This window comes from Megalops cyprinoides, chromosome 15, assembly GCF_013368585.1.
Source record: "Megalops cyprinoides isolate fMegCyp1 chromosome 15, fMegCyp1.pri, whole genome shotgun sequence".
NCBI lineage: Eukaryota > Metazoa > Chordata > Actinopteri > Elopiformes > Megalopidae > Megalops > Megalops cyprinoides.
The window spans coordinates 10184396-10211650 of NC_050597.1; the positions used below are offsets into that span (position 1 = coordinate 10184396).

At 43.3% G+C, this 27255-nt stretch overlaps 3 protein-coding genes across 4 annotated transcripts in view; 2 read left to right on the forward strand and 1 right to left on the reverse strand.

The window, feature by feature from the left end:
• The first annotated feature begins 3670 nt into the window (after window positions 1-3670).
• Window positions 3671-10426, forward strand: mtrf1l (mitochondrial translational release factor 1-like). The gene is made up of 8 exons (XM_036546751.1): window positions 3671-4391; window positions 4788-4867; window positions 5094-5277; window positions 5477-5640; window positions 6505-6622; window positions 7611-7747; window positions 7903-8145; window positions 10200-10426. The coding sequence occupies exons 1-7, from the start codon at window positions 3941-3943 to the stop codon at window positions 8110-8112; spliced, it is 1344 nt and encodes a 447-aa protein (XP_036402644.1). The 5' UTR covers window positions 3671-3940; the 3' UTR covers window positions 8113-8145; window positions 10200-10426.
• On the forward strand, window positions 10250-12439 carry fbxo5 (F-box protein 5). The gene is made up of 4 exons (XM_036547225.1): window positions 10250-10911; window positions 11183-11273; window positions 11519-11674; window positions 12185-12439. Exons 1-4 carry the CDS (start codon window positions 10250-10252, stop codon window positions 12437-12439), a joined length of 1164 nt encoding a protein of 387 aa, XP_036403118.1.
• A 10648-nt stretch (window positions 12440-23087) lies between these two features.
• Window positions 23088-27255, reverse strand: part of sertad2b (SERTA domain containing 2b) — a 28955-nt gene continuing 24787 nt past the window's right edge. For both annotated transcript variants that reach the window (XM_036546775.1, XM_036546774.1), the window contains exon 2: window positions 23088-24165. In XM_036546775.1, coding sequence (XP_036402668.1) covers window positions 23088-24161 — 1074 coding nt within the window. In that variant the 5' untranslated portion in view covers window positions 24162-24165. The remainder of the gene's footprint in view (window positions 24166-27255) is intronic.

The window sequence follows — 27255 nt, forward strand, 5'->3', positions numbered from 1 at the left end:
CTAAAAATAATCATTTCTCACAGCCTTTTTGCTTTGGTTTCTCTGAAACAGGAATACCGAAAGGGCATTCTTCATCATGAGCCAGCAAGGAAAACCACAAACCTGGTAGTTAACCTCACTCTTTTATTGACAATCAAATACGCCAATGCAAGTGTCACAAAAATAAGCAACACTAAAGAACCTACAGGATCAGCAAAATTTGAGCAGTGGGTGTAGCATTGTATGTAAAGGCATTCAACAATCCACTTATCTATGAATGATCATGTTCTTTATTGTTGAATATGCAGTTTTTTCTTTAACTTAGTATACTAGCTTTATTCAGTAACAGTAGCTTCTGTGCAATGAGGATGAGCACTGGAAATCATAGTTGTAGCTAAATTAAATTCTGAGCACATTTTAAGTTATTTCCAGTGAGTGTATGCGGCCTTTACATGGTGCACATGGCGTGTAGCAGTTATGATGAAAGGCACGCAGCAGTGGTGCCCAGCATAGCCACGGGCAGATCGAACATGAAAAAAAGCACAGCACGTGTATTTCATGAAATCTCGCACAACTGTGCGAATCTGATGGGCTCCGTGATCAAGTAAAAATCATCGCCCTTGAAGACAGGGAAGGAACAAACCCGTCTGGTTTATCTCTCATTTAGAGACAGAGATTATTCTGGGGAAGGATGCCAGTCCTGTTTTGTCAACCATGCTTCATGGGCAGACTCCCAAAAGAAGCACAAAAAAGTTGCCATGGAGAGAAATACTTGCAGGACCTTGGAGCTACTGCTATAGTCACTTTATATTTTCCAGCAGTTTAGTCAGGGACAATTGTATGTAGAGACAGACTTTGCCAATGGATTGTAATTTTTTTTTTTAATAAATGTATGCTTTGTTTTTAGTTGAAAGTATCTTCAAACAATTTAAATCTCTGAGAGCCAGAAAAAAATGCACTCATAAAACAATACATGTCTTTCAGTTACTTCTTAAAAATACTTATTTTTAAATGTTGCAGCTGTCAGCCTTCCCTTGGCCCATGTGGGTGTCTTTATGTACAGATACACCCATCCCGTGTGTCTGTCAGCCTTCTTCACCTCCAACCAGGAAATGGGCAGGACTGCTCAAAACTTGCTAAATAGTTTAAACCGTTATAAGCGGAGTTTTCCGTTACAGTGTATCCTGGGATCAGGTCTGCTGCTGCTGCTGCTGCCAGCAGCTTTTAGCTTGGGGAGTTTACTGTAGGCCCAGGACTCAGTTCTCCTCCTTCCGCACAGAAATCTATTGTGACACGGCATGGTCACTGGCTTGACCCATTTAAAGCAAATCCTTCCAGTTCTTTAGAATAATTAGCAAGTAACTTTGCCAAAGATTAGGCTTTTCCCCCAGTAACATGTGGGGAAGCCAGCCCGGGCTTCTTGTTTCGCCATTGTTATTCAAGCTGAAAAAAAAAGGGTGAGTACCTCTCTACAGGAGCCATTTCCTGAGACAAAGCCTGGCTTCCCGGGAATTCACCTCCACGTTTAGATGATAATCCCTCAGACGTGAATAATGCACAGTGTCACTCACCCAGTGAACAACATACAACTGTTTGAGGATAGACATTTCCATGTATCCCTTTAAAATGCGACAAATACTTCGCAAAAAAAAATATAAAATGGCAACAGTAGACAGGCTGGTGAACAAGCCTGTTCTGCTAGATGAACAAGATGTTGTGGGCATGGTCTGTCAAGATTGCTAGGGTTTACTTTTTGACTGGCACGCTTTTCCCTTCTAAATTAATTATGCTCCATGACTTGTGTTTTCAGTTTCTCTTATTGTACCAATAACTTGGTGGAATGGTTACAATGCCTAGTATTAACTAGGCATTGTAACCATTATTATTATTAAATCGGTGCACAAGACATCTGCTTCCAAATGAATTTCTATCAAACTGTTTTTAAGCTAACAAGGCTTGATGGTGTGTGTAAGTATACAGACTTCAGTGTGCCAAATGTGCAGGAATTAAGCTTGGCATCTGAGTGTAATTGTGTGGTCTCTTTCTCCCCTATCCCAAAGCTAAACTCAACTCTACAAATGCTCAAGTCTCTCTCTCTCTCTCTCTCTCTCTCTCTCTCTCTCTCTCTCTCTCTCTCACACACACACACACACCATGTGGCTAGAATTCTTGGCAGTACATCCATAGAATTCAAAGATTCATTTATATAAAGATTAATAGTGTGCCATAAAGAACTCCAGTTGTCATGGTTTCTATGTGAAGTCAATGTGGTGACAACCCCAAAAACCCACAATGAAATGCAAAAAAAACAGCCACTCTCTTCCCTTTTGGGGTTAGAATCTGAAGATCCGCATCTTTATCAACCCTCTCCTGTGTTCCTTGTTTAGCCACTCAGAGTGAGGGCTGTTCTCCCTGCAGTCCTGTCTATGCGATGATACGCAAGTGTAGTGTTCCGCATGTGACCAGTCATCTTCTTCCATTTGGCCTTGATGTTTGCACTAAAGTCACGTTCTGTTAAGAGTTTGAAGCTGACAGCTTTAGCCTGTTTCAGAATGTTAGGATTGGGTGAAATTAAAAAGACTTAAAATATGTGCAGGTTCTAAGGGAAATCATACCTGCCTCTTTATGGCAAATTGATGAACACAGGACAAAGCTGTGTTGCAACGATGATGGTAACGCACGATCCTTATCTGAATGGCTCTAAAGGCTCATTATTACAGCACTAACCTGCTGTCTGCTTTTGCCACCAATGCTTGTTGCTTTAAGGCTCTTTGTGTTGAAATGCTCAAGAGAATGAACAGTTATGCAACCACCTTAAGTCATAAGATGAAACTGAAAAGTGATGGAAAAGCTGATTTTGTTGCCAAGCTTGCCATCTGCTGGTAAATAAGGGCTACAACTGAACTGCAATGCTGTATTTCAGAGTATTTGACACGTTAATGCTTGGAATTGAAAGATATCAATTATCTCATGCGCTACCAAACAATCATATATATTTGAATTATTTTAGTGCCCTTCACACTCAAATTTATGCTGAGCGTTTTACACAAAAAAGGTAAAATACCATAGCATGAACTACATATTAACAACAGTGAAAACAAAGGGCAGAATAACACAAATAAAAATGATTAAATAGAGGTAATAATAATGTAAAAAAAAAAATACATACAACTCTGGCAAAATCGGTCAAATTCAATTTCATTGAAAAGAAAGCACCACATAAAATAAATTGAAAACACATTAAATAAAAAATGAATTATGACAAGTGATAGTAACAGTTGTTATAAACCACACACTTTTGTGAACGAAAGGATTTCAAAGAATATGAAGTTTTAGAGCATGTATATCAAGTTATAATGATCTCATGGAGCAGTTACCAGTTCATACTCACACGCCTACCTAGGTCTGCCACAAAGTTTGCACATCTCTACGGAAAAAAAAGGTTTCAGCGTTAAAACACGCCGTTACTTACATGTATCAATATTTTATTCTCAATGCTGACATGAAAAATATACATGCCATCCAAACACAAGGACGTCTTCAGCGTGTTCGCTCTATTTTGAACATACGTATTTATGTCTGGACTTACGGTTATTACGACGCAAGAGGCACCCAGTACGCATGCGTACGTTGACAACGTCAGTGTCCTTGACGGAAGTACAAAATTGTCACATTGAAGGCGCATGACTGAAATGTGTTCTTGCAAGAGTGACTCTGTTATAATGAGTTGCATAAGAATATACAACGTTGCATTGTAATAGAGATGTATAGCTATAGTTCAGCAGGGATTTAAATGGAACGATTAGTTGACAAGCTTGTACAATATGGTGTGGTTAACTAGATAGCAAGCTGCTGTAGCTAATCAGTATAGTATGCACTGATCGTTATTAGTTATTGACAGTTTAGGAATTATTCAAAAATTGATATTAGTTAATACGAAGGAGGAGAATATCCTGCCGTTATGTCTCTGGCTAGCATGGCCCTTTGTAGGACGACTATACGCCAAGCTTCAAGAATGCACTGTTTACAAAAGCATGGATGTCATCTCCACACGCGTTCACCTGCAATGTTCAGAACTGATCACCTGTACACTGATGAAGGGACCATGTATCCTAATCGGCTCTTTCAAAGAAGACGAGGTCTGCACGGATCTCGGCCAATGATGGCAACCAACATACTTTCTGTTGAAGAAATATTTAGAAAGGAGTCGTTACAAAACTACCTGAAGAAAGTGGATACAGAATACAGAGACTGTCTGAGAAGTGTTAACTCGCCAGAGGGAAAACAGAATTGTGAAGAGGATCTGAAACGGAGGAGTACAAGAGTTGCTCATTTGGCCCCATTGGTTGACTATGTCAAAAAGCTGGAATTAAAACAGAAAGAGTGTGAGGAAATCGATGCTTTATTGAAAGGTTAGCGACTGAACGGATTCAACTGATTAGAATGAATGAAATAGAATTGCTTTGGAACAATTCAGCTACACTCTTTGCCAACTGTACAAACTGTTTTTCTTTTTTTTTTAAACTTGAATGGATACACTTGTGTTCTATTGCGCTGGAAGTGGCTCTAAAGAAGAGCGTCTGTTAAATGCATGTAATGAAATATAATGTTACAAATGCTTTGGGGTACTCACAATACAGTATTTAAGTAATGGCGTAACATCTTTTTTAAATGTAAGTGATCCTTTACTTTGTCGCAGACGTTGCCCGCGTGCCTAAATGTATGTTTAGCTGATAAGTGAAACAAGGATTTAACTGTTAATTTACATGTTAAAAGGTGTTTACTGATTGGTCTTTACATTCTTGCAGATGAAGATCCTGACATACGAGAACTGGCAGAAATTGACAAGGGTGCATGTCAAGAGGCTATAGAAGACCTTAGACAAAAGGTAAAAACTAAAACTGACCTCCTGTGAACGGCGCTTAATTCTTACCATTTCAGTTGTACCATATGGTAATACTATAAATATAAAGTGCTGTGTTAACATTGCCTGTCATCAACCTATGCACTTAACAAAACATCAAATCCATCTAACTTGCATCATGCAAAAAGTATACAATAGTGGCGGAGGAGCCCAAAGAAAACCAGTGTGTCTTTCCCCTGTGGAATTCCAGATCCTCTCCTGCTTGATTCCCGCTGAAGAAGTGGACGAGAGTGACCTGGTGCTGGAGGTTACCGCGGGTGTGGGTGGGCAAGAGGCCATGCTCTTCACAGCGGAGGTGTTTGACATGTACCAGAATTTTGCTGACTTCCACGGGTGGCACTTTGAAACACTGGAGTACATGCCGAGTGAAATAGGTCCGTGCTGAGGCTCTGTCTGTGTTTAAAATTGCCATTTCAATCTCAGCTTGCGTCTCCTTTCAATATTTGTCTGATTGCTTAAATACCCTAAAATGAGGATTTGCAGAAATGTAAAGTAGCAGTACAGGACGCATTGTTGAAGAGGAGAACCTTGGAAAGTCCAAATCCAGATTGCCTTTTTGTCTTATTGTGATAGGAGGATTGCGTCATGCAACTGCTAGTATCAGCGGGCCACAGAGTTATAAGAAGATGAAGTTTGAGAGCGGGGTGCACCGAGTGCAGAGGGTCCCCAAAACTGAGAAGCAGGGACGCATGCACACCAGCACCATGACTGTAGTAGTGCTGCCCCAGCCCACAGAGGTAAGAAATAATAACAGATTGTGTTTATATCAGGTAAAGGATCTTAAAAGTGCTTCACAGTAAACCTGACGGAGTGTGATTTACCCTAACCACCAATGTGTAGCACCCACCTTGGTGATATATGGCAGCCAGAACGTAGCTGAAGTGGAGAGGTAGATATTCATTAAGATGAATAAGCTGGGGGACGATTAGATCGCTAAATATAGAGAGGTAGTTTTGGAATTTGCTCAGGACAGTAGGGAACCTATACTCTGTGTTAAGTACCATGGGATCTTGAATGATCACTGCAACTTAGGACCTAGGTTTGGCAACTCATGGTCTCACACAGATAAATAGTAATGTTGCTTACACCTGTCTGTCAGTATTTCTTTCTTTCCAAATACAGAGATTGGTATCCATATTTGTATCTGCAGTTGTAACGGTCAGTTATTTAAGATGCTCTGCCTGTAAGACATTCTCTTTATGTTACCCATCATTCCTATTCTGTGGAGATCACATATATTCTTTGGACAGTTGAGGTCATGCTTGGAAGTTCTTTTTCATTATTTCTTCCTTACAACTCTCAGTGACGCTTGCTAGGTGTATTCATCTTGGTCATTGGTCATGCATGTCTGTAGGCTGTGCTACCTGGCATTAAGTGGCCTTTTATTTGGTCAGCGTAATAAATAAATATCTTGGGAGTACTGCCAATGTTGTGGACCGTTTTGTGTCCGCACCCCTACACTGGCAATGAATACATCAGTCCAAGATACCCTTTCAACAAGCACTTCTGTTACTCAGTCTGTCCAACTACAGGATACATCATGGCAAGCGTTCCAGAAATACTGATTGTCTTCAACTTGGTGTTTTGTTTGCATTTTCAAGATTGCTTTGACAATTCATGCCAAGGACTTGAGGATTGAAACCAAGAGAGCAAGTGGAGCAGGAGGCCAGCATGTCAACACCACAGACAGTGCTGTGCGAATTGTGCATATCCCCACAGGTAGGGAGCAAAATGACTTTTCAGGTGGTTCTGTCATAGACGACCATTCGCGTTATAAGGTGACTAACCGTGGAATTTCTTGATTTAAATGCACTGTCACTTCAAAAAGGTTTATGGGATATGTACCAGCCATGCACCTGTAGGGTGGCTGGACACACTGTTAAAACTGGTCAGACAAGTTTTCAGATTGTTCTGATCATGGCATTGTAGGGTTTGAATGGTTAACCTTACCAAATTTTCCAGAGCATGCATGTGAAGGTTTTATTTTGTTTAGCGTGTACTACAGTCATTTAACTTGGCACATTATACTCAGGAATCTGGGAGAGCATCTGTATGTGTATTTTTCTTTGTTAATGTGGATTTTAATGCAGACTGCGCCACAAAAAACTCCATGTTGTCCTTTTTCTACTGAGGTCTTTTTAATCTAAGCAAAGATTTAAAGGAGAGCTACACCCAGATTTGTCATTTTATGTGTCCTTTACTATAATAATTATTCTTATTGTTACCCTCCTGAGACTAATTTAGTTGTCCGGAATCCAAACTTATCTTCAAAGTATGTGACATATTACAAGGAGACAAAGCATATGCAAAGACTTGCGCTGATCTACTGATCCGTGTGGGACATGGGATGTAGAGATCTGATCAGAGATCAGTAAATCTGCACAGCTTCATCATCAGTTGAGACACTTTGGTGCATTTCTGTTGACCTGTTTTAACAGTAACAGGTCACCTGTACCTGAGGAGAGCTAGAGGGGTTTCTGCAGAACATGGGGTAGCAACATTTCAGCAGTAGGTGTGACCCCATAGATTGAAATGCGGATTTCCTGTATTTAGGTGCATATCGGCTCATGTCACAATGCCACGCATACCTGTGAAGTGGGTCAGTGGTATCCAAAGAACAAATTACCACACAGTGAATGTTTCCAACTGCTATCCAACATCCAAAGTTTCCAACCGCTATCTCAGTGATCCAAGGTATGATTTTTAGGTGTCGTTTCGGAGTGCCAACAGGAAAGGTCCCAACTGAAAAACAAGGAAAAGGCCATGAAGGTGCTGCAGGCCAAGCTTTACAGCTTGAAACTGGAAGAAGAGACCAACAAGAGATACCAGGCACGCAAAATCCAGGTACCACAGCTGTATATATTCATTATATTTTGCACTGAATAATGAATGTTACCATGCAGCATATATTGTGGAATGCATGAGTTTTTTAAATAAAAAAATCTGTTCTGATAACTGGTACTATATCTAGTATAACATTGTGTTTGTTTTTTCATTAGATTGGTACTAGAGGAAGATCAGAGAAAATCAGAACATACAACTTTTCGCAAGACCGAATCACAGACCACAGGATTGGAAAAACCCTCCACAACGTTAAAGAATTTATGCTTGGCGAAGAGCTTCTGGAGGAGATGAGTTTGGCTTTACAACAGTTTTCAGAGCAGGAAACTCTGATGGACATCTTGGAGGAAAATGCATCAAATAACTAGACATATTTTGTTGGGGAAAAAAATAAATAAACGGTATAAAATAATTTCTTATTATTTATTTATTTCTTATTTAATGTGGTTATTGTCTTGTCTACATTACTGAGATGACCAAGTTATTTGTTTGCACTATCAGGTGGTCTTGGAAGTGACGTCTCACATCCTCTTCTAACGTGTCACCCGATCAGTTTTCCGCTTAAGTATATGGTGACAACGTAGAAGAAATATGTTAAACATACACCCATACATCATCATTGTTGTTTTGATAAATAATATTATTATTGCACAATCAATTTCGCGCGACTGTACACGATAAGACATTCATTTATGGCAGTGTGTTCGTGGATGTATTTTAAACGCCATCTAAATCGTTGCAGCATTTGTCGCCTTTGAGATTATGCTTATTAGATAGCCTATTTACATCCGGCCTTTTGCAAGAAATGCTATGTTTGTTCATTGTGGATGAAAGCGTGACCATGGAATATTTTGGTCATGAGAATATCACAATTTCGCCGTGGTTTCCCTGCAATGTGGCACAACTACAGCGAGACATGCGCACCACATGTTGTCTCCGCTTTCTTCCTGTGGCGTCAGCTCCGCAATCGCGTCAACCCATTGGCTCTTTCCGAAAATTAAAGGTATCCCGCTCTCTGCTGTGATTGGCTGGCGTATTTCGGCCGCAATATTCAAACTCTTTAACTGGCGCTTTTTCTGCACTCATTCTTGTGATGTTCGCTTAGCCTTAGACTGAACTTATCTGGCGCCTCTCGGAGAAATAGACATTACAAGTTGTAAGGTAAGATTGCTGTCTGATTTTAAAAAGAAAATTACACCTGACGAAACAGTTGGCAAGGTTCGTTTTAGATTTTAGCTGAAATAGTCATTTGGCTGTCTTATCTGGATGATGTTGCACTAGCTAGCTGCTCACACGCACAAGTTAGCTAGCTGCGTTGGTCGCACGCAAGTCAGTAATTTACTTTATAACATCTTGCATAGTAAAACACTTAGTATTTAACGTTACTGAATACTGTTTTAGATTTACTGTCTAATGTTATGCGATAGTATATTGCTAGCAGTGACTAGCCATTTGGGGAAAACGCATAAGGTAAACGAGTGGGTAGCTAATATGGAGGGAAAGTCTAAATAAGGCAGGCAGTCTCATCGGATTTAATGTTAGCTGACTGGTTTTCCACAGTCTCCCTAGATGTTTAATCAAATACCTTTTAGCTAGATAGTCAACGTTCACTATGTGATAATTGTTTAGGCTTTTTTAAAATTTAATTTCTACCCTTCACTTCTATCTTTGGTAGCCAGTCCAGCCAAGTGAATGCGTTATTGGTTCGCGGTTCCTTGTTAGATCACTTGGATAACTAAGTTTTTGTTTTGTAACTAACGTTTTTATCATAACAAGCAAGTTGGAGGTTGGTATGGTAAAAACTTGATACAGGACATATAGTCCGCGGCATCCTTACTTTAGGCCCTGAGAAACCAGAATGTCTGGTCAAGAAGTGGGGGCGCTAAAAATGTTTCCTTTGCATTTGCATATTGGGTTTAGGCGCCACGGCTGCAAAGCCTGAACTCGTGAAGTGGGATAATGGGGGGGATTTACTTTATCACCTAGGCGTGAAAATGGCATAATTTAATAGTTAGAAACGAAGTCGCTTAGCATGGGCACAAGTAGAGAACGCATGACAAGCAAATCTCGCTTGCTAGGCGCTGGCTATTTATAGTCCATTTGCTGTTTTAGCTAGCTAACTTTTGTTACATTACATTAATTGTTAGATATGTATAAGTAACTATTGTATATTTACAGTATATTTCAATACATATACGTGTGACTGGAAAGCATAGGATTCACAGCATATACGTAAAATGTGTTTAAATTTGAATGTTTTTCTTTCCAAAAGTTCCCTAAATTAATTATAGATGGGAATGTAGGTACATTACATTGGACAAAATAGCATTTTTAAAATGAGTGACAGTGCAGATAAAATATGTAGAAATGCACTTGATGATATAAAATTCCAGGGGGCAATTGTCTCTGCAAATTTTATTTTCCTCACTTCACCATTTCCTTTCTTTCCCTACAGGCTTCTGTCATTTTCACTTGTATAGAGAGCCATAAAATACGCATAAGAAAATGAAGTGCCCTTTTACTCAACCAGAGACCCCTCGTGTCCTCAACATGGAGCATTGTAACAAGGTGTCGCCAAACCAGACTTCACCCAGGAAGAGTGGAGCCAGTGTTGGCTTCAAGCTCCATCCCCCGCCATGTGTGAAGATTATTACCTTTGACTCCACTGAGAGTGTAAAGAGCACCCACAACAAGGAGAACCATGAAGAGCTTCTCGACAACAGGGACTTTGACAGCGAGTTGATCCTGAGCAGCGGCGGGCTCCAGGAGGACAGCGGCTACCTGTCTCTTCAAAGCAGCCGCATAGAGAACGAGGACCAGGACTCCGGAGCTCTGAAGCCTTGTGGGAAGTCGCCAGAGGGAAATGGCTGCTCCCACTCCACTCCGGCCAGTAGCTCCCAGTTGGAGGCAAGTCCGTCCGGCCCCAAACTCCCGGTGCTGCTGTTTCAACGCGCTGTGTGTAAAGAGCTGGCCAAAGGCTACAGGAAGACCCAGAGCCTTGACCTGACTGTTATCAACAGTCTGGCGGGGGAGTTTGGTCTCGAGAATGTCATTGGTCGGAAAATGGGCCTGGAATACATGGACATATTTGAGGCACTGCTGAAGAAGAATATGAAACACCTCCTGACTAAGATTCTCCATCTCCTGGGGGATGCTGATTTGATAAAGTAAGTATTTCTTATTAGGTTGTACTCACAATTTTGGCAGAGGATCTCCTTCATTTGCACAATACAGATGCAAGCTTACATATGCACTATTGACCTCCTGTTATTGTTTGTCCTTCAAATCAGTAATGTCATTGATGAAGACTTTCATGTATAATGTGCAGGGAGGGGTGGGGAAGAAAAGCAAGCAGGCCATAGGGACACAAGAAGAGTTTTGGCTGGGTTTTGCATGTGTATTACGACCACTGAAGTGACACCTTTTTTCTTTCCACAGCTGCAAAAAAGTGAGCAAGACCTGGAGGAAGATTATTTGCAGCGATAGGAAGGCACAAAAGAAGTGTAAGGAGGCTGAACAGAAGCTGCGGGTAAGCCAACTTACTAAAGCAGACTTGAATATGTGCTCTGTTAAAGGAGTTGGTGTTAACAGCCACAGATTTCATGTGGGGATCATTCAATATTAGAATGATATTACTGTTTTCAAGATGTACTTCATGTATTTTTATGGCCCATTGTCAATGTGCATATACACAGGAAAGAGATTAAAATGCATAAATGTAATATCAAAAATTTGCTTTGTGAGATTTGTTAAACTGTTTTATTGTTTTCCTAGGTTTCTAGGCGGCTGGGAACACTTACGACACGGGACTTTGCCCCCTCCAGGGATGTGTTCTCTTCCGTCCAGGCCCTGGCCTCCACTCCCATTCAGAAACACTGCGCCCCGAGCCAGATGTGTCCTGACAGAAGCCGCTTCAGAGAATTCCAAGAGGTGATATTTCTATCGCAGTCGGTCACTATGTTGAGGCTTATGTTGTAGAGCTGTGTGCTTCCATCTGGCACCTGCATGCTCAGTTTTGGCATTGCATAAAAACATGATGGTGGCCCATCATAAATATGACAAGCTAACCTGAAAAGCATCACTTTTAGTACTTCTGGTCTGTCATTTGCACTGATGGTATCATACCTGAGGAAACATCAATCCCAGACCTGCTGCGGTAGAGCCACTTGACTTTAGCTGTGGGGAAAATAAAGACTTCGTTTATTTGTTTGGAGTAGAGGGCATTATGCAACTTGCATTGTTTGCTTTCTTTTATTAAATAATACCCATTTATAAAATGCTACAATCTCTATGCTTGAAAGGTACAACAGCGGTGTCCTTTAAGTTACAGGCTCAACTCCTTATCGATTACACCGCAGCGCGCGTCTGCTGTCAGTGTGCTGATTGTTGTGACAGTAGCTGTGAACCCTTTTAATGAACGCGTCTGAATGCCCTCACCAGGCTGCGAGCGCCGTGAAGAAGCATGAGGCCCTGAAGTGCTGCATGCGCTGTCGCTCCCCTGCCAGGTTCGACCCTGCCATCTTCAGAGCCACCTGCACCCGCCGGAGCTGCGGGTTCGACGTCTGCACGCAGTGCCACTCGGAGTACCACGGCTCATCCAGCTGTCAGCTGCGGGTGCTGAGGACGCCCGTGCGGTCCAAAAATGTGCCCATCATCGGGAGCGCCCAGAGCAAGCGGAACGTTAAGCGCCTGTGAAGGAAGACTTTTAAACGGGACCAATTCAAGAAATGCACTTTTAATGGAAAGAAAAATTTTAAAATATTTATTAGATGTTTTACCTGGTATTCCTCAAGACCAAAGTGTACAGGGTCTGTTCAAGCAATTGTTAGTGATTATCAGATGTAGGGGCCACTGCGTCTGATTTCACAGTCTGACAATCATGCTGGATGCAAAAAGAACACGCTTGGGGGGGTATTTGCTGTCTTGGGAACGTGCATTATAAAGTTTTATTGTAAGTGGACTTTTACATGAATTTTATGTCTTGATGGCATTAATTTCAGTGATATAAGTCTTGTTTGTTCAGTCTTTTCTTTGTAAAAATGTAAATATTTCATTTGTATTTAAATTTGTAAGTCAATAAAAATGTTACATGTGTTTTAAAGGATTTGGTTTGAGATTTTTTTTTTTTTTGAGAAATATCATTGGTCCCCCTACCCTTGAAACATAAGATTCTCTGTTGCAATCTTAAAAGATCAATATATTCAAGTGTCTTTATTTGACACCAGCTGGTCATACTGTCATGTCTAGTTATTTCAGTGTCAGTATTGCTAACAAGGTGGCTGGCTTGTTTGCTTGTAGATCAAGCCCCTTGCTAAAAGTCTAACCATTATTTGCTGCTGAAGAGCTTCCACAAGTGCCTGCATTGACATAAATATTTTAAACATGAACATTTTCAATTACTGAAAATATTTCCTCCTGCACTTGAATCTTCAGAGCAGCCCAGTTATCTCACATTCACCCACATAATATTGAGAGAACTGGAAAGCATGTTTCATTACTGGTGAAGGAGTGCAAAGTGTGATGTTCTTATACAGATTCAGTTGAACCAATGTTCTCTACTCCTTTGTTTTAAAACTTATTTTTTTGTCTTGATAGATGACATCCAGAATGACTCATGAGGCAAGGGTACAACAGTGCATGTAATAGTCACGTGAGCAACAGAACTTCAATTCTGAACAGGTGTCATTCTATCACTAGTGATGTGAGTACAGGAGGGCTATATTTTATCTAATGCAATAAGAGGCATGTGCAAGGAAAGGGAAGGAATGGTCGTTGTGTTAATGTCTCACCACTAGGTGGTAGCAGTGACTTTTTGATGTGTAATGTAACAGGCGTTTGAATGAAATAGAACTACAGCGGTATGCAATGCAGTGTTGTGTTTGATGAGGGTTCTTCTGAGGACATGCTGTATTTATCAATCCATTTATCTCAATATTCCCCACCATTAGCCACATCCATTGTGATTGTGACTGCCAAAATATATATTGTTTAACTGGGTAGAACACTTTTTTCAGAATTAGCAGAAAAACACACACACACAATCAAATAGTAAGATGGTACAGTAAGACAATGGAAAAACAGCTGGGATACATGTATTCCTGCTTATGTTCCTGCCTTTTGTTCCTGGTCCTTTAGCCCAAATTTAGTTAATAGGCCTAAGCCATCGGGCCTGGTTCCTCCTCTAAGATAAGAGGCCACAGATAAGAGGCTATTGCTTGGTTTTGAAGCCTTCTGTGCTTCTCACATAGGTGTGAAGAACTCTGTCAGTATGGGGCTTTGGCTGCAGAGACACAACAAAACATATCACTTTCAAATCTTGAAAGTCAAGATCTTTCACTGTATAAGTTTCCCCTTCAGGTGTTAATTAAGATGAAGCCACAAGGTCCCTGTATTAAACCAGTACCAAATGGGAGAGGCTACACTATAGCAAAGCACATACAGTTCTTTTCAAAATATAGGCATATCGTAAGTATATCCTCAACAGGAGTTCAGTGTAATTAGGCTAATGCTTCTTATGCGCATCACCTAATTTCCATTCTCCTCAGCTGTTCAGGCATAGCACAGATGGACCCGGGGCCTGGCACCATTCTGCTCTTTGTGGGCAGTGCTGCTGGACACTTCACTTACATGGTGTGTGGATCCAAACTTTTTCCAATGACTCCAGCTGCCCGCCGGAGCATGCTTTCATGATAGAACGCTCTAGAATTCAGTCTTTGCAAGTTATGTGACAAATGGAACGCATTTTCCGGTGTTGTTTTCCTGTCTTTTTCCTATATAATAATCCGTGAATACCGTGAATACAAACAGCTGTTATTCCTAAACTGTAATTGTGCGTTTTTTTAATGATATTTAAATATGTAGCCAAACTGACATGAAGGAGTCGTAGTGGTATGAGTGTTGTCCGTCCGTCTGCTGCTGATTAATGGGAAAACAGAGTGAGTGCCAGAGGACCTGCATCTTCGCGCGGCATCTTTGTTTCCCACAATTCACCGCGTAGGAATCCCGACACCAACGGTAAAAGATAATTCTTATTTCGGTTACATTGGAGCCCTGTTTTGTGGTCTGCATGGTTTGATAAAATTCAGCCCTCCTGCACCTGTGTGAAAAGTTTAAAAACATTCTGTTGTCTCGTGTTTTTCTATCATCAGAAACTGGAGCAAGTTAAAATGAGATCTTTTCCTATTCTATACAACTTGTTTCTATGCTGGCGCCCTCTAGTGATGATAGTCAAAAAGACACAATGCTTGATTTTAAGATTTATCCTGGTTGCAGATGAAGATCAGTGTGAAAGAGGGAAAATTGAAATAACAGAGTTCACTTCAATATACTTGTAGACATACAGACAGCTGAGCTAAATGCTATGGGCCACTTACACCTAGGACTTCCATGTTCACAGTTGCTTCCAGCCAATAATGTTCCTTAAGTAGCTCATCTATGCAAACATATCCCAGTGTCTTATATATACAGCTTAGTGCCTTACATGCCAGAGAGCTGGATCTTCTATCATTTTGATACAGGAAATCAATTGGAAGCATTCTATCCTTCGAGGATATTTTGAATGAAACAGATTACTTGTTTCTGAGATAATAACAATAATAACGGATTACATTTATATAGCAACTTTCAAGGTTGTCAAAGTGTCTTACAGTGAAGGGGAATACTCACCTCAACCACCACTAAAGTACAGCGCCCACCTGGGTGATGAATGGCAGACATTTTGCGCCAGACTGCTCACCCCACATCAGCTGAGGTGGAGAGGGAGGGAATTAGATGCTGGCTGCAATATCCTCACGGTAAGATTGCAGAAACCAGTCCAGGGAGAACGGGGAATATTAAGGACTGTGTTCATGCTCTTCTACAATGTGACTTGTCGCTCCCAGGCCCTTGTGCTCCTCACAGCCTCGCTCCCGGGCTGTGACTCTGTGGCATCGGTCAATGTCTTTCTCTCTCCGCTGCCTCCCACACAGAGCCCTCCTCTCCACATGCTCACTCTCTGTGCAGCCCTGACACTGTTCCCAACAGCAACAGCCAGGATCATCTTACCCTTCCCCCTGTTAGGACCATGTTCCTGTGATGATGGATTCCTAACCGTTTTGTGTAAAAAGATGGATACTGATCTGGGATCAGCGCATGTGAGGAACTATCTACATCAGACCCTGTCCATATCCATGATTGTGTGTAGGAATTCCAGGTTAGGGAGCAGGGCACAAGTGAACTTCACACCGTTCAACATGAAGAGAAAGTTCTCGTCTCACCTACTGCAACCCATTGGCTGGAGACAGAGGCAGGTTCACTGCTGAGGTCTGCTTGATGTTCAGGGGTAGTGGAGAGACAACGCCAGTATGAAATGATCTTCCCAATAATGGCAGTGAAGTGAATGAGTCATGTGCCGCTGCTCAGGCATTGTTGGACAGGGAGCAAGAGGCCGAAATGCTATCTACGTGAATGCTTCTCTTGTATTCGTGTGTAGACTAGCCACATTTTAATGAGTAACTCTGACTGACCTTTAGCACTGGCCTAATCTAATTGTGCTGCATGCTGTATGTGCCTTTGCTTAAACATTTTAGCTTGAAAACAGTGTTTTGCTCCTGAGGTGAAAAACAAAAGAAAGGAGTGGCTATCTTTGCATGAATTTGCAATGGGCTGCCTTTTGTGATGAAGTCTGACATTAAAGAATATCATAACTACTGTTTTGTGTGTTGAACTGATTATACCAATTCTTTTGATATCTATTATGCCAATCCAGTATTAGAACATCAGCTGTTTCTTATTCATTTCTACAAACATTAGCCAATGATCATTCAGATCGATAATCTGATGTCCACATTAGTGCATGCCTTCAGTTGTACACATTAATGTTTCATCTAAAGAACCCATGAGGTGGTTAATGTATAGTACAATGATTATAATAATAATATTGACTCTGGATAAATACATCCGGCTAAGCCTGTTGTTGTGTTAGTGCCTGCCAGTTCTCTGCTGTCACAGTGACAGTGCAGGCACACAAAGGGTCCCCTGCTGCCAGCGCCGCCGAGGGGAAGAGAGCTCGGAGTCACGTGAGGACAAACTGCTCAGACATGGCCGTCTTTCCACATTCCAGCCAGAGGGGGCAGCAGTAAGTCACCGTGGGTGTTACATAAGCATGTGTGGCTGGCTGCATGAAGTCTGCTTGAAAGGGGTGTGTGTGTGTGTGTGTGTGTGTGTGTGTGTGTGTGCGTGTGTGTGTGTGTGTGTGTGTGTGTGGGGGGGGGGATGGCGGAGATCAGCTGCAGGCAGGGCTTGTGGCGAGGGAGAGTGGGTGTGACTCAGCTTCCTTATCAGGAGGAGAAAAACAGGATCATTCAGATATCCGCTGCACAAAGCGAACCTGACAGAAATAAAGGGAGAGAGAAAGGGGGAGGCAGTGTGTAAAACAGCTCCAAGCGCTCTCTCTACTGTGCCACAACCGCACAACAAGGGTGTCCTCTTACTTTTTTTTTCTGCACAGTGGTTTAGATAGTTTTGGCTGTTCCACAATGCAAGCAGAATCTCTTTTCTTGTGCTCTTTTCACCAGAGTGTGCATTACATCCCTGTGTTAATGGGATCCATACTGTTGTTATGATGCTGTGTCCACTGTCAGAGTGGGACAGGAGCTGGGTCTTGTAAACCACAGCACTTCCTCAAGAGGTTTCCTGACTTTCTGAAGAAGTTTTTTTTTTCTGTGGGTTAAGCCCCTGCTTTGGTCAGACGTGCATGCATACAGAGGTGCACAGAACACAGGAAGAAGCATGCACTCTCACTCCCAAAAAGTAAGAAAACACACACACACGCACACACACCTGCAGGTAAAAGCTTTCACACACAAAACATGCAAACACATAAGTGTTTAAGTAAGTGGCAAATGTTGTGCAAGCAGTCCTGATGGGAGGTTGTGGACTACTTTTAATTAACTTAGTTTCCTGTCAGTCTCTCTGCCAGGCACACACACAAAGAGGTTGCTTGTTTTGATCATTGCTGTGTAGACCGCGTGCACATTCACTGGCCTTTAAATCATCGGCTTGACTTAGCCTCGGCATCACAAAGCTCCCTATATGAGCCCATCCAGATACGATGAAGATCAGCGAATCTGCTATGCACCACTAACAGACACCACAAGTCAGCCACCAATTAAATGACAGCTGTTGAGACATTGCTGTTGTTGACTGCGGATCAAACCATTTATGAGAGGTTCTATTAGCAATGTTTCATAAGATTTTCTACTGGAAGTAGCGTCTCATGACTATTTGGCAGGTGTCAAAGTTGAGGAAGATGACCATGTCAAATTGCAAAACCTGCCGGTCATCCTCCTGCATTGCTTTGGTATATATGAGGCTGAACAGACACCTATTTCAGAGCCCCGTATAGCATCCAGCCCAGATAAATGGGTTCTTGGGTTACCCATTCCTTGTGTGAATCAGCTTGTTCACAGCTGCTTGTTCATTAGCTAAAAAACCATTATTAGCTAAAGTCACACTCTCAGATTAATTTTAGCAATGGTCTTGTTTATCTGCTGGTGGGAGCCACCGTGATGCTGTAGGCACTTTTCTGAAATAGAAATCGTGATCGTTTCCATTTAGGCTTTCTGCACCACCAATATTTAAAATGCGGAAACAAATGATATTGTTCAGTCTCTGGTATATTACAAAAAATGCACTGTTTAAACACTGCAATCACACAGTTGAACAAAGAATCTTTTACTTTATGAAACACATTTTCAGTGTCTCCCGGTAAAAAGCCTTTCTCCCAGAAGAATCAGGGTTGGCCATGAAGCCTACATTACAGAGTGGATTACATTGCTTAATCCCTATTTACAAACCCCTGCTGCAGTCACTGCCTGAACTTGTTGCATTCAAATCACTTCAAACTCCATGATGTGTGCATCTCAGGACCGTGACTAGAGCTATATAAACAATCAGTTTCAGCCATGTCAGAGCACAGAAACAGGTCCACACACTGAAGATTACATTACATTATTGGCATTTAGCAGACGCTCTTATCCAGAGCAAATGACATTGGTTAGTTTTTTACAATGTTATCCATATTAAACAGCTGGATATTTACTGAAGTAATTGTGGGTTAAGTACCTTGTCCAGGGGTACAGCAGCAGTGGCCCAGCAGGGAATTGAGCTGGCAGCCTTTTGGCTACAAGTCCTGCTCCTTAACCACTACGCCACACTGCCACCCCTAGAAGATCCCTACAAGAAAGACATACTGTGCTTTTTATGAAACCAACCCCCTCCAGGATCCAGCCCCACTGAGCAGCACAGTCCTGCAGCTCTCGCAGGCAGGCATGGAGCAGGTTCACAGCCAGCCACCATTCAAAACGAGGGGGAATCTCTCACCAGCCTGCGAGGAGCCAGGCCACGATAGCCCTCTCCCCGTTCCAACTGTGCACCCACACCGCGGTCCAAAACCGTCCCCGGGCCATCCCGACCGCGTCTGCCCTGGCGCCGAAAATAGACGGCGGGTGAGTCATGGGCGTAAAACAGAAGCAACCACAGACCAAGGGGGACAGCATGGTGTAGGAAAAAGATCAACCTTTCCATGACATTTTTTGTCTTGGGATCATGAGGAGAGAATGATTGTGATTACGTTGTATTCCATATTGAGGTCAATAATATTTAGTATCAACATTCACATCCAAAAAATCAAAGTAACAATGACACAAACACCAGAGACATTTTTTTACAGTTTATTGTATAATATAAAACTACAAAAGTAAGACTGTTTCAAATTCATATACACCTGTCCACGGTCATTATATACTACAGCCCATAACTTGATGCAAATACAGTAATCCGTTTTGATGTTTTTTTTCTTTCACTGAATATGAATATGTTGGTAATATTGCATAGAAAAAGGCACAGCTCCAAGGTCTGTGAAAAATATAGCCGTCTTTTTAAAAAGAACAGCCCGCCCTGCCCCCCCCCCCCCCCCAATTCATACACAAAGTATCTCCATAGGCCCACTCCCACACTGCCCCGCTTACTGCATATTTGTCACTTAATGCTGACTAAACCACCAACTGGAAACAGCAACAAATTCAAAATGAAAAATAACAAAAGAAAGAAAAAAAAAAACTGCTGTACCATTCAGGTCTTCCTTCTTTTACACATACAGTTTGGCATTGGTGGTTGACAACGTAGGTCAGCTTTGGATTTCCAAACGTCTCAAGTTTGTGTGAACAAAGTTGTATTTGTATTGCTGCACCAGTCTTTCCCCCACGCACACAAAGCAACACAGACAGATGCACCATCACCATCCCAATCAGATTTAGAGAGTGTTAACCATGAACTGGTACAGATACCACACCAATTCAATAATGAATAAACAAAAAAAAAAGATACTATCATAAACATGGCTTTCACCCCATTTCCAGAAATAATATACATTCCTAAAAGAAGAGTACATTCCTACCATACATTCTGTACACAATTACAATCCAGATGTTAGCTTCACATCAAAATAAATATATTTACACGGGAAATGAAGAATAAATAACTTAAACAGAACAATCACTTCAAACCAAATATTTTAAAACCATTATTATTAATTATAATTATGAATTAATAGTATTGTCCACTCAGCACTCTCCTTGTCACCATTTAAACTGTAAAGACAACCTCACACTCAACCATACATGCCATTTCCCCACTAGCCTGTCTCCTATAGCATATTCCATCTATCAGAGCCAGAAATGACTGCACTAGGAATACAAGTTGTCAAGACTATAAATTGCCAGCCACTGTGTAGAGTGTCCTTCCTTCCTCCGACTGCAGTGATTTTAAGACAGAAAACAAGTTTGTATTTATAGCAATATGTAAATGTCTCACCATCCCACTTCTCGGTTTACCCAAACAGGTGGTGTTCAGTTCTGTGGAACTTGTATCTGTTCTTATCTGTGGTCCCTATGTCTGAAATAGCCGGACAGCGACTTTTTTGCAGGTTCAGACTGAAGTTGAATAATACTTCTCTTGTGGGTTCCATTAGCTCGTTAACTCAAAATGTGTCTTTTTATAACTGTAATCTGTTTCTCAGGACTAACACAAACACATTTCGGTCTAAAGGAAATTTAGGTCTCCTCAAATAAGTGTTTCCAAATCTTGCTGTGGTGAAATAAGCCAATGAAGCAGGAAACAACTACACAGATTTGCGGCTTAACAAGAACAAATGAAGTTATCAGCCCAGACATCTAACTGACACATCATGCCACTTTGCGTGCTACAAGTGACTTGTCACCAGAGCTGTAAGTCATCGGTGTGACACCCCTTCATCCATAAGCAGACACAATAATCAGGCTTTTGTGCTGGTAGCAGGGGGGAACACAGGAAATACAAAAATCAAACTTCACTTCTCCAACTCAGGCACCACCTTCAAACCTCCTTCATGGATCTTCCCATTAGCCTGTTCACAAAGCGCCCCCCCCCCCCCCCAAAAAAAAAAAGTTGTTTCCCTACAGAATCCCACCTTCACAGTCTGAAATGGCTGCACCAGGAATGCAAGTTGTCAGAACAGTGAATGATCTGTGTCAAGGGGGTTCCTCTCTACCCCCCCGACTCCATTAAAGTGCTGGTTTGTCACTGCCTCACAGAAGACGCAACCCGACCCAGCAGTGACAGGGAGAGAATGCTGTGCTTCAACACTGCTGAGTGCCACACTGTAAACCGTTTCAACAAAACTGGAATAAATTAATACAATTACTCATACCAACCTCATATTTTTTTTTCCTCCCACAATGACAGGCTGTATGTAGTCCTGCACACAGGATACACTTTAACGTACCGTTAAAAAAAAAAAAGAAGCAACATGTGCCATATAAACGCAATATTTGGCAACAGGCGTGATGATGAGTTGCAAATGGTTACCGTAGCATACAAGTGTACAACGTAATCACTTCAAACACATGGAAATGCCGTTTGGCGTAGTTGGTGGTGAGAAAGTGAGGAGGCTTGCAGATTGACCTGTCTGCAGGACAGCATGCATAGAGAGCCTCGGCAGCATTCCTGACCGAGCGCTCTGAAATAAAGGGCCAGTTGCATCTCTTGAAAGCAGAGTCCCAGACCAGAGTGAATGTTTGTTCGACACAGCTTTAGCGTTAGCGAAATCTCAAGCAAAATGGGTCTGTTGCGAAGTTAGTCAAGAAAAGTTATATTTAAATAATTAAAAATGTGCCTATTTTTTCTTATTCAAATCATTTTTATTCTAACGTTGTGATGGGCATTCTGAGCTTCTGAGGGTCAGAGAGGAGACTTTGACTCATTTAACACCTTAACCAGCATTTGTGACATCAATAATGGTTATACTTTCTAACTAAAATGTCAATTAAAAAGAGCCAATTAAACTTATTACTTATGCATGTATGTATTAAAAAAATAATACTAATCCACTGGCTCAAAGGGCCTCGTGAGGAGCCCTTTACCCATCAGCCCTGTCATTCTGGGTGACATACTTATTGCCCACTGGAGGCAGTGTCTTTTTGGTTTGGTAAATCTGAATGAGCTTCCTCCATGACTGAACTCATGCAGTTTTTCCACCCAGTGAAGCTTCAGCAGTTCACTGCTCTTGGACACACTCTACTGTGACTGTATTTCACACAACGTGGTATAAAAAGTCCTTCCTGTACATTTTGGATAACCTAGGAGTTCTGAGAAACAGTCATATCAAAATATGTGCCATTTATCCATTTTAGAAAACAACATTATCCATTAGGAGAATCGGTATAAAAATACAAATCGCCACGGGCAGCACTTTGAAACTGCCGAGTCACGCGTTCGGACGACAGCACCAGTCTTCAGACTGATTAATCAGAGCAACAGCAAAAAAAGACAAAATAACACTTTTTCCAACATTTCTGACAATGAGAATAAAACTAAATACAGAAAGACACATGCAACCTAATGTTCCTCTGTATAATATTTGTGCTTCAAAAAAGTTCATTCTCACACCAGAAGGAAGAGAGGTGCAAGAGTCCATGGGGTGTTATCAAGTGTTCTACAGGTAATCACATCTTTTTCTATGATTAGGACAAAAAGATGATAAAAATGACCAAAAAGGAGCAGAATTTGGAAAGTGGTCGTTGACAAATGAAGGCACTCAAATTCGCTAGAAGCTGTGTGTTTCTTTTTCTTTTTGGAAAGCCGAGCACGATGCATGCACAGTGTTGTGAAGTAGTATTAGGTGTCATCACGACTGATCATTACAACTTTCAGTCTAATAAAACTTATGCTTTTTTTAAAAAAAAAATAATAATAATAAAATAAAATAAAAGTATCAATTTATTTGCCCTAAAGATTTCTTTGAATTCTTCCAGCTGAAGTCTCGGAATCAAGAGCCAACCAGAACCTCCATGATGTGGTCCAGTTCTGTGAGGTCCATTTTAAAAGGCTGGTTCGGGGTGACAGACGGGGGACTGCCGCCGTAGGGGGAAAGAGTCTTGAGGAGATCGTCCGCCGTCACCACGGGCGCCATTTTTGAGGCGCTCGTCCCTGACGCAGAGGTGCAGGGGTCAAAGTCATACATGGAGGTGTCTATGTCCGCAAACAGGATGTCGTCCAGGGCCAGGTCTGTGAGGAACCCTGCGGAGCACGAGGAGCTCATGTCCAGGCTGCTGGGGGGCAGGGAGTCCATCAGTCTCGACTCGGCCGCGGCAGCAACACCCACCCGGCTCTCCAGTTGTGAGACCAGGCCCTCAAATTTCTGGCTGCAGGCCCTGCTGCAGTCTTTTGCGTCCGCGCCCACCGACGGCGAGTGGGGGAGGGCCGGCAGGTGCGGGGCCGGCACAGCAGAGGAGGAGGTAGTAGTCGTCGTGGTAGTCGGACAGAGCTCCTCGATCTCGTCCAGGGCCGAGGAGAAGCTGTCTTTCGCCACCAGCGGGGGCGGCCTGGGCAGGCCGTGATAGTGCTGGGCGGCGTGTGGGGACGGCAAAGTGCAAAACGAGGAGGCGTCGTCCTCCAGCAGGGAGGCGGGGGTGAGGCAGGAGTCCGGGGGTGCGGGGTCGGAGAGGGCGGACGGGGGTGGGGCCGGGGGGGGCTGCGGGGGAGGCGCGGCCGCCACGGACAGCATGCCGAAGGCGGGCTGGGCCTCCCGGAAGCCCTCGTCGACGGGGTCGTCGGGCGGGGCGGAGGGGGGGAAGAAGAGCGGCCGCAGGCTGCCCTCCTGCGTGAGCTCCTCCTGGATGCGGCGCAGCACGTTGTTGATGAGCACGCGCCTCTCCAGGCTGGGCTCCGTCGGCGCGCGCTGGTTGTACAGCTTCATCAGCGAGATGTTGAAGATGGTCTGCCTCTGCAGGGTGTAGGACACCTTGGACGGCGCGTCCGCCGCCCCGCCCAACGCCAGCGCTTTGCCTTCCAGCCCGTCTTCATCCTCGTCCAGTTTCCGCTTTGCTCCTTTACCCAACATATATCTGCAGGAGGGGGAGGGACAACATGCGTTAGCAACGCTGCAGTATGGGGGCAGCCCAAACCCAACCTGGTTCTGCTACACGTCTGATGACTGACGCTAGAAAACAGATCACTGACAAAAACCGGAACACAGTGAAACCTGGACATGAAAAACAAGGAAACTGTAACATTTCTGTCTGGGACTTTAAATGTCAAACAGAACAGGACCTTGCATATTGATGCGTTCTAACAAACAGCTCGCAATAAACAGGAAATGGCATTCACATTTGGTCTGTAAAACACGGGGTCACCTACAGACAGGATTTCACTGTAGCCAGCCAGCGTGCCTACATTCTCGAAAGATGTGGGACCGTCGGAACATGTGCAAGGATGACACATACACAGTCCGCACACTCACTCGGTCCCTATAACAGGGCCTACGTGACAGGAGGGGCCTTCCAACGCAAACCCAGGCTGCCTACAGTTGCCACAGCAACCAGCGTCAGCCTGGCTGACGTTTTGTCACGGGGTGATTGACAGAGCGTTCACTGATCAAGAGACGATTCCTGAGGATCTGCAGCCTCTGTGAGTCACTGTCTCTTTCTCTGTCAGCCGCTGTCACACACAACCACAACCAGTGAAACCAAACAGAGAAAAGAACTCAGCAGTCACGTGACTTCCAGGACACCTTGTGGCTCACGTTTACCCTTCTTGTTATTTCTTTCGAGTTTCACTAAAAAACTCGCTGGCAAGTGCCTGAGAATGTGATACAGTGAATGTCACCCTAAACTTTGGGTCATGGGTCGGAGACAAAAATTTAAATTATGTGTTACAGACTAGTCTCTCAACAACAACATTAAAAAAAAAAAAACACTGCCAATGAAAAGAACAACAGCTCCTTTCTCTGGAACAGAAAGAATAACACGCTTCTTCCTTGGAGTCTCCCTGCAAGCATTCCCTATTAACAGCAGCCCCGTAGCACTGGTGGCACCGCAGTGTGTATGAGCCTAATCCAGACTGACAGCCTCGCGCACACGCTCCCCCCCCACCCCCGCACAACCGCGCCTGCGCTGCCCCTGCTCCTCCAGGCAGCCCACTTTCTCAGGAAGTACAAATGGCGAGGCCAGTCACCTCACCGCCCGTTACCATGACAAACACAGTCAGCTGGGAATCCGCCCAGAGACAACAAGGGGGGGGGGGGGGGGGGGGCGCTTTAAAGGACTGAAAAAAAAAAAAAGTGTTCCTAGTCCTACTCTTTGTGTTCAGCTGCAGCTGGTACGATAGGCAAATCATGCAGAGAGGAGAAAACAACCTAGGAGCATTAGAAACACGGGACGAAATCTTCGTGTGCAACACAGGGGCCCGGTTTGCATCGCGCCCATTCGCAGTGGCCCGGGGGCCCGGGTGCACGGGAAGCCTGCGCACGCTCCAGCCACATAGGGAAGGTTTCGGGGGGAGCGAGGCGGCAGCCGAACGAGTCCCAGTGACTCTCAACAGGGACCTGCATGAGGAAGTCAAATGCCACTGCAGCCCCACCCTCGCATTCCTGGTGCTTGTGGCTCCTCTCCTCAGTTTGGCTCGGACGCCTCACACAGGCAGGGCCCGATCGGGCTCTGACCGGCCGCCAGGGCCGGGCCAGCTGGGCGGCAGCTGGGAGAGGGGGCGACACTCTGCGGCCCTGCTGACACCTGGTGTCACTGCGCAGCAACAGGGTGCTGGACGCTCCCTGCGTACAAAGGCGGGGGAGGGTAAATCTTGTGAGTGCACTGCTACTACAGAGGACCTCCGGTCAGACACCTCATCGGGAACAGACACAATCACTCTCACTCTTAACTCACAAAGGTGGCAAACACACATCCTGAAGCGCCAGACTGAAGATCACTGTGCCTGGGGCTATATGCCTGAAGTACCCATTGTGTCAGAATAGGGAAGGTAAAGGGCACTTCAGAGAAGCTTTCTCCATTACATCTGTGGGACTTTCCAAAAAAATGAACATCAAAACCTTTTTTTTTCCTTCTTAAATTGGCACAACTGCTTTGAAGAGCTTTATAAAACACTTGGCAAACCCCCATTTTAGACCGCAGTGTAAAAGCACAGCTAAGCTACTCGTTTCCTGGATACAACTCCTGCCAACTGCTAACTGAAACACAGCACTTGGTAACTGCAGAACTAAGGTGAAGTTAAAAAAAAAAAAAAACATCAGCTGCACAACTGGCAAAAACACAAACTTCTCCACCCTGTGAATTTCATCAAAGCTCTCAATAAGGACTTTTTCCACCATCTGAACCCGAGACAAGTAACTGGAGATGCAAACTTTTTTGCATCTAGTAATTTGGCAGACACTCTTACCCAGTGCAAATTACAAAACAATGAATCTGATGCAACCAAAAAGGTTCCTGTTAGTGTTTCCATTACATATCCCTTTAAAGTACCATTCCAGGCTGCCTCTGCCTGGCCTCAACAATCAGCAAAGACTGAGAGGTATCGAATTTCCTTAACAAGATGGTGGACAATCTCCACAGGTACAGAAAGTAGAAGACTTATTCCTGGAGAAAAGCCTGTGCTTTTAAGCTGGAAACTGTATGAAATATTTATCTTCAATGTGGTGTGAGACTAGCTAGCCAAAACACGTTTGAAATCTGCCTTCAGAAGGTCTGACACCTTGTCAAAGAAACTCTCACCTGTTTGGCTGTGCCCAGCGGCAAACATGACAACTCATGGCTCCTACATCCCCTTAGCTACCTTCAACTTTGGCATAGGACTGAAGTAGCATGGCAATGTGTGCAGTTCTAGTTCTGCTAGAGAAAAGAACATAGAAACGCATGAGGAACCATACTCGGGTTCCTGGTTCCAGTAGCAGCACCATGAATAATTCTTCTGACAACAAAACATGGCTTTACATAAAAACCACTCAAAAACAGACTATAGATTATACAGGTACAGAGACACTGAAATGTGTAGACAGGTAGACAAAACACAGTGGTATGGAAGCTGGAGCTTTGAGTGATACTATGATCCTGTAACTGGATATCTGCATCTACATACCTCCCATCCCCCTCATCTCTGCACTGTGCTATTTCAGGTCCTGAGGGGGCACGCACACACACACACTC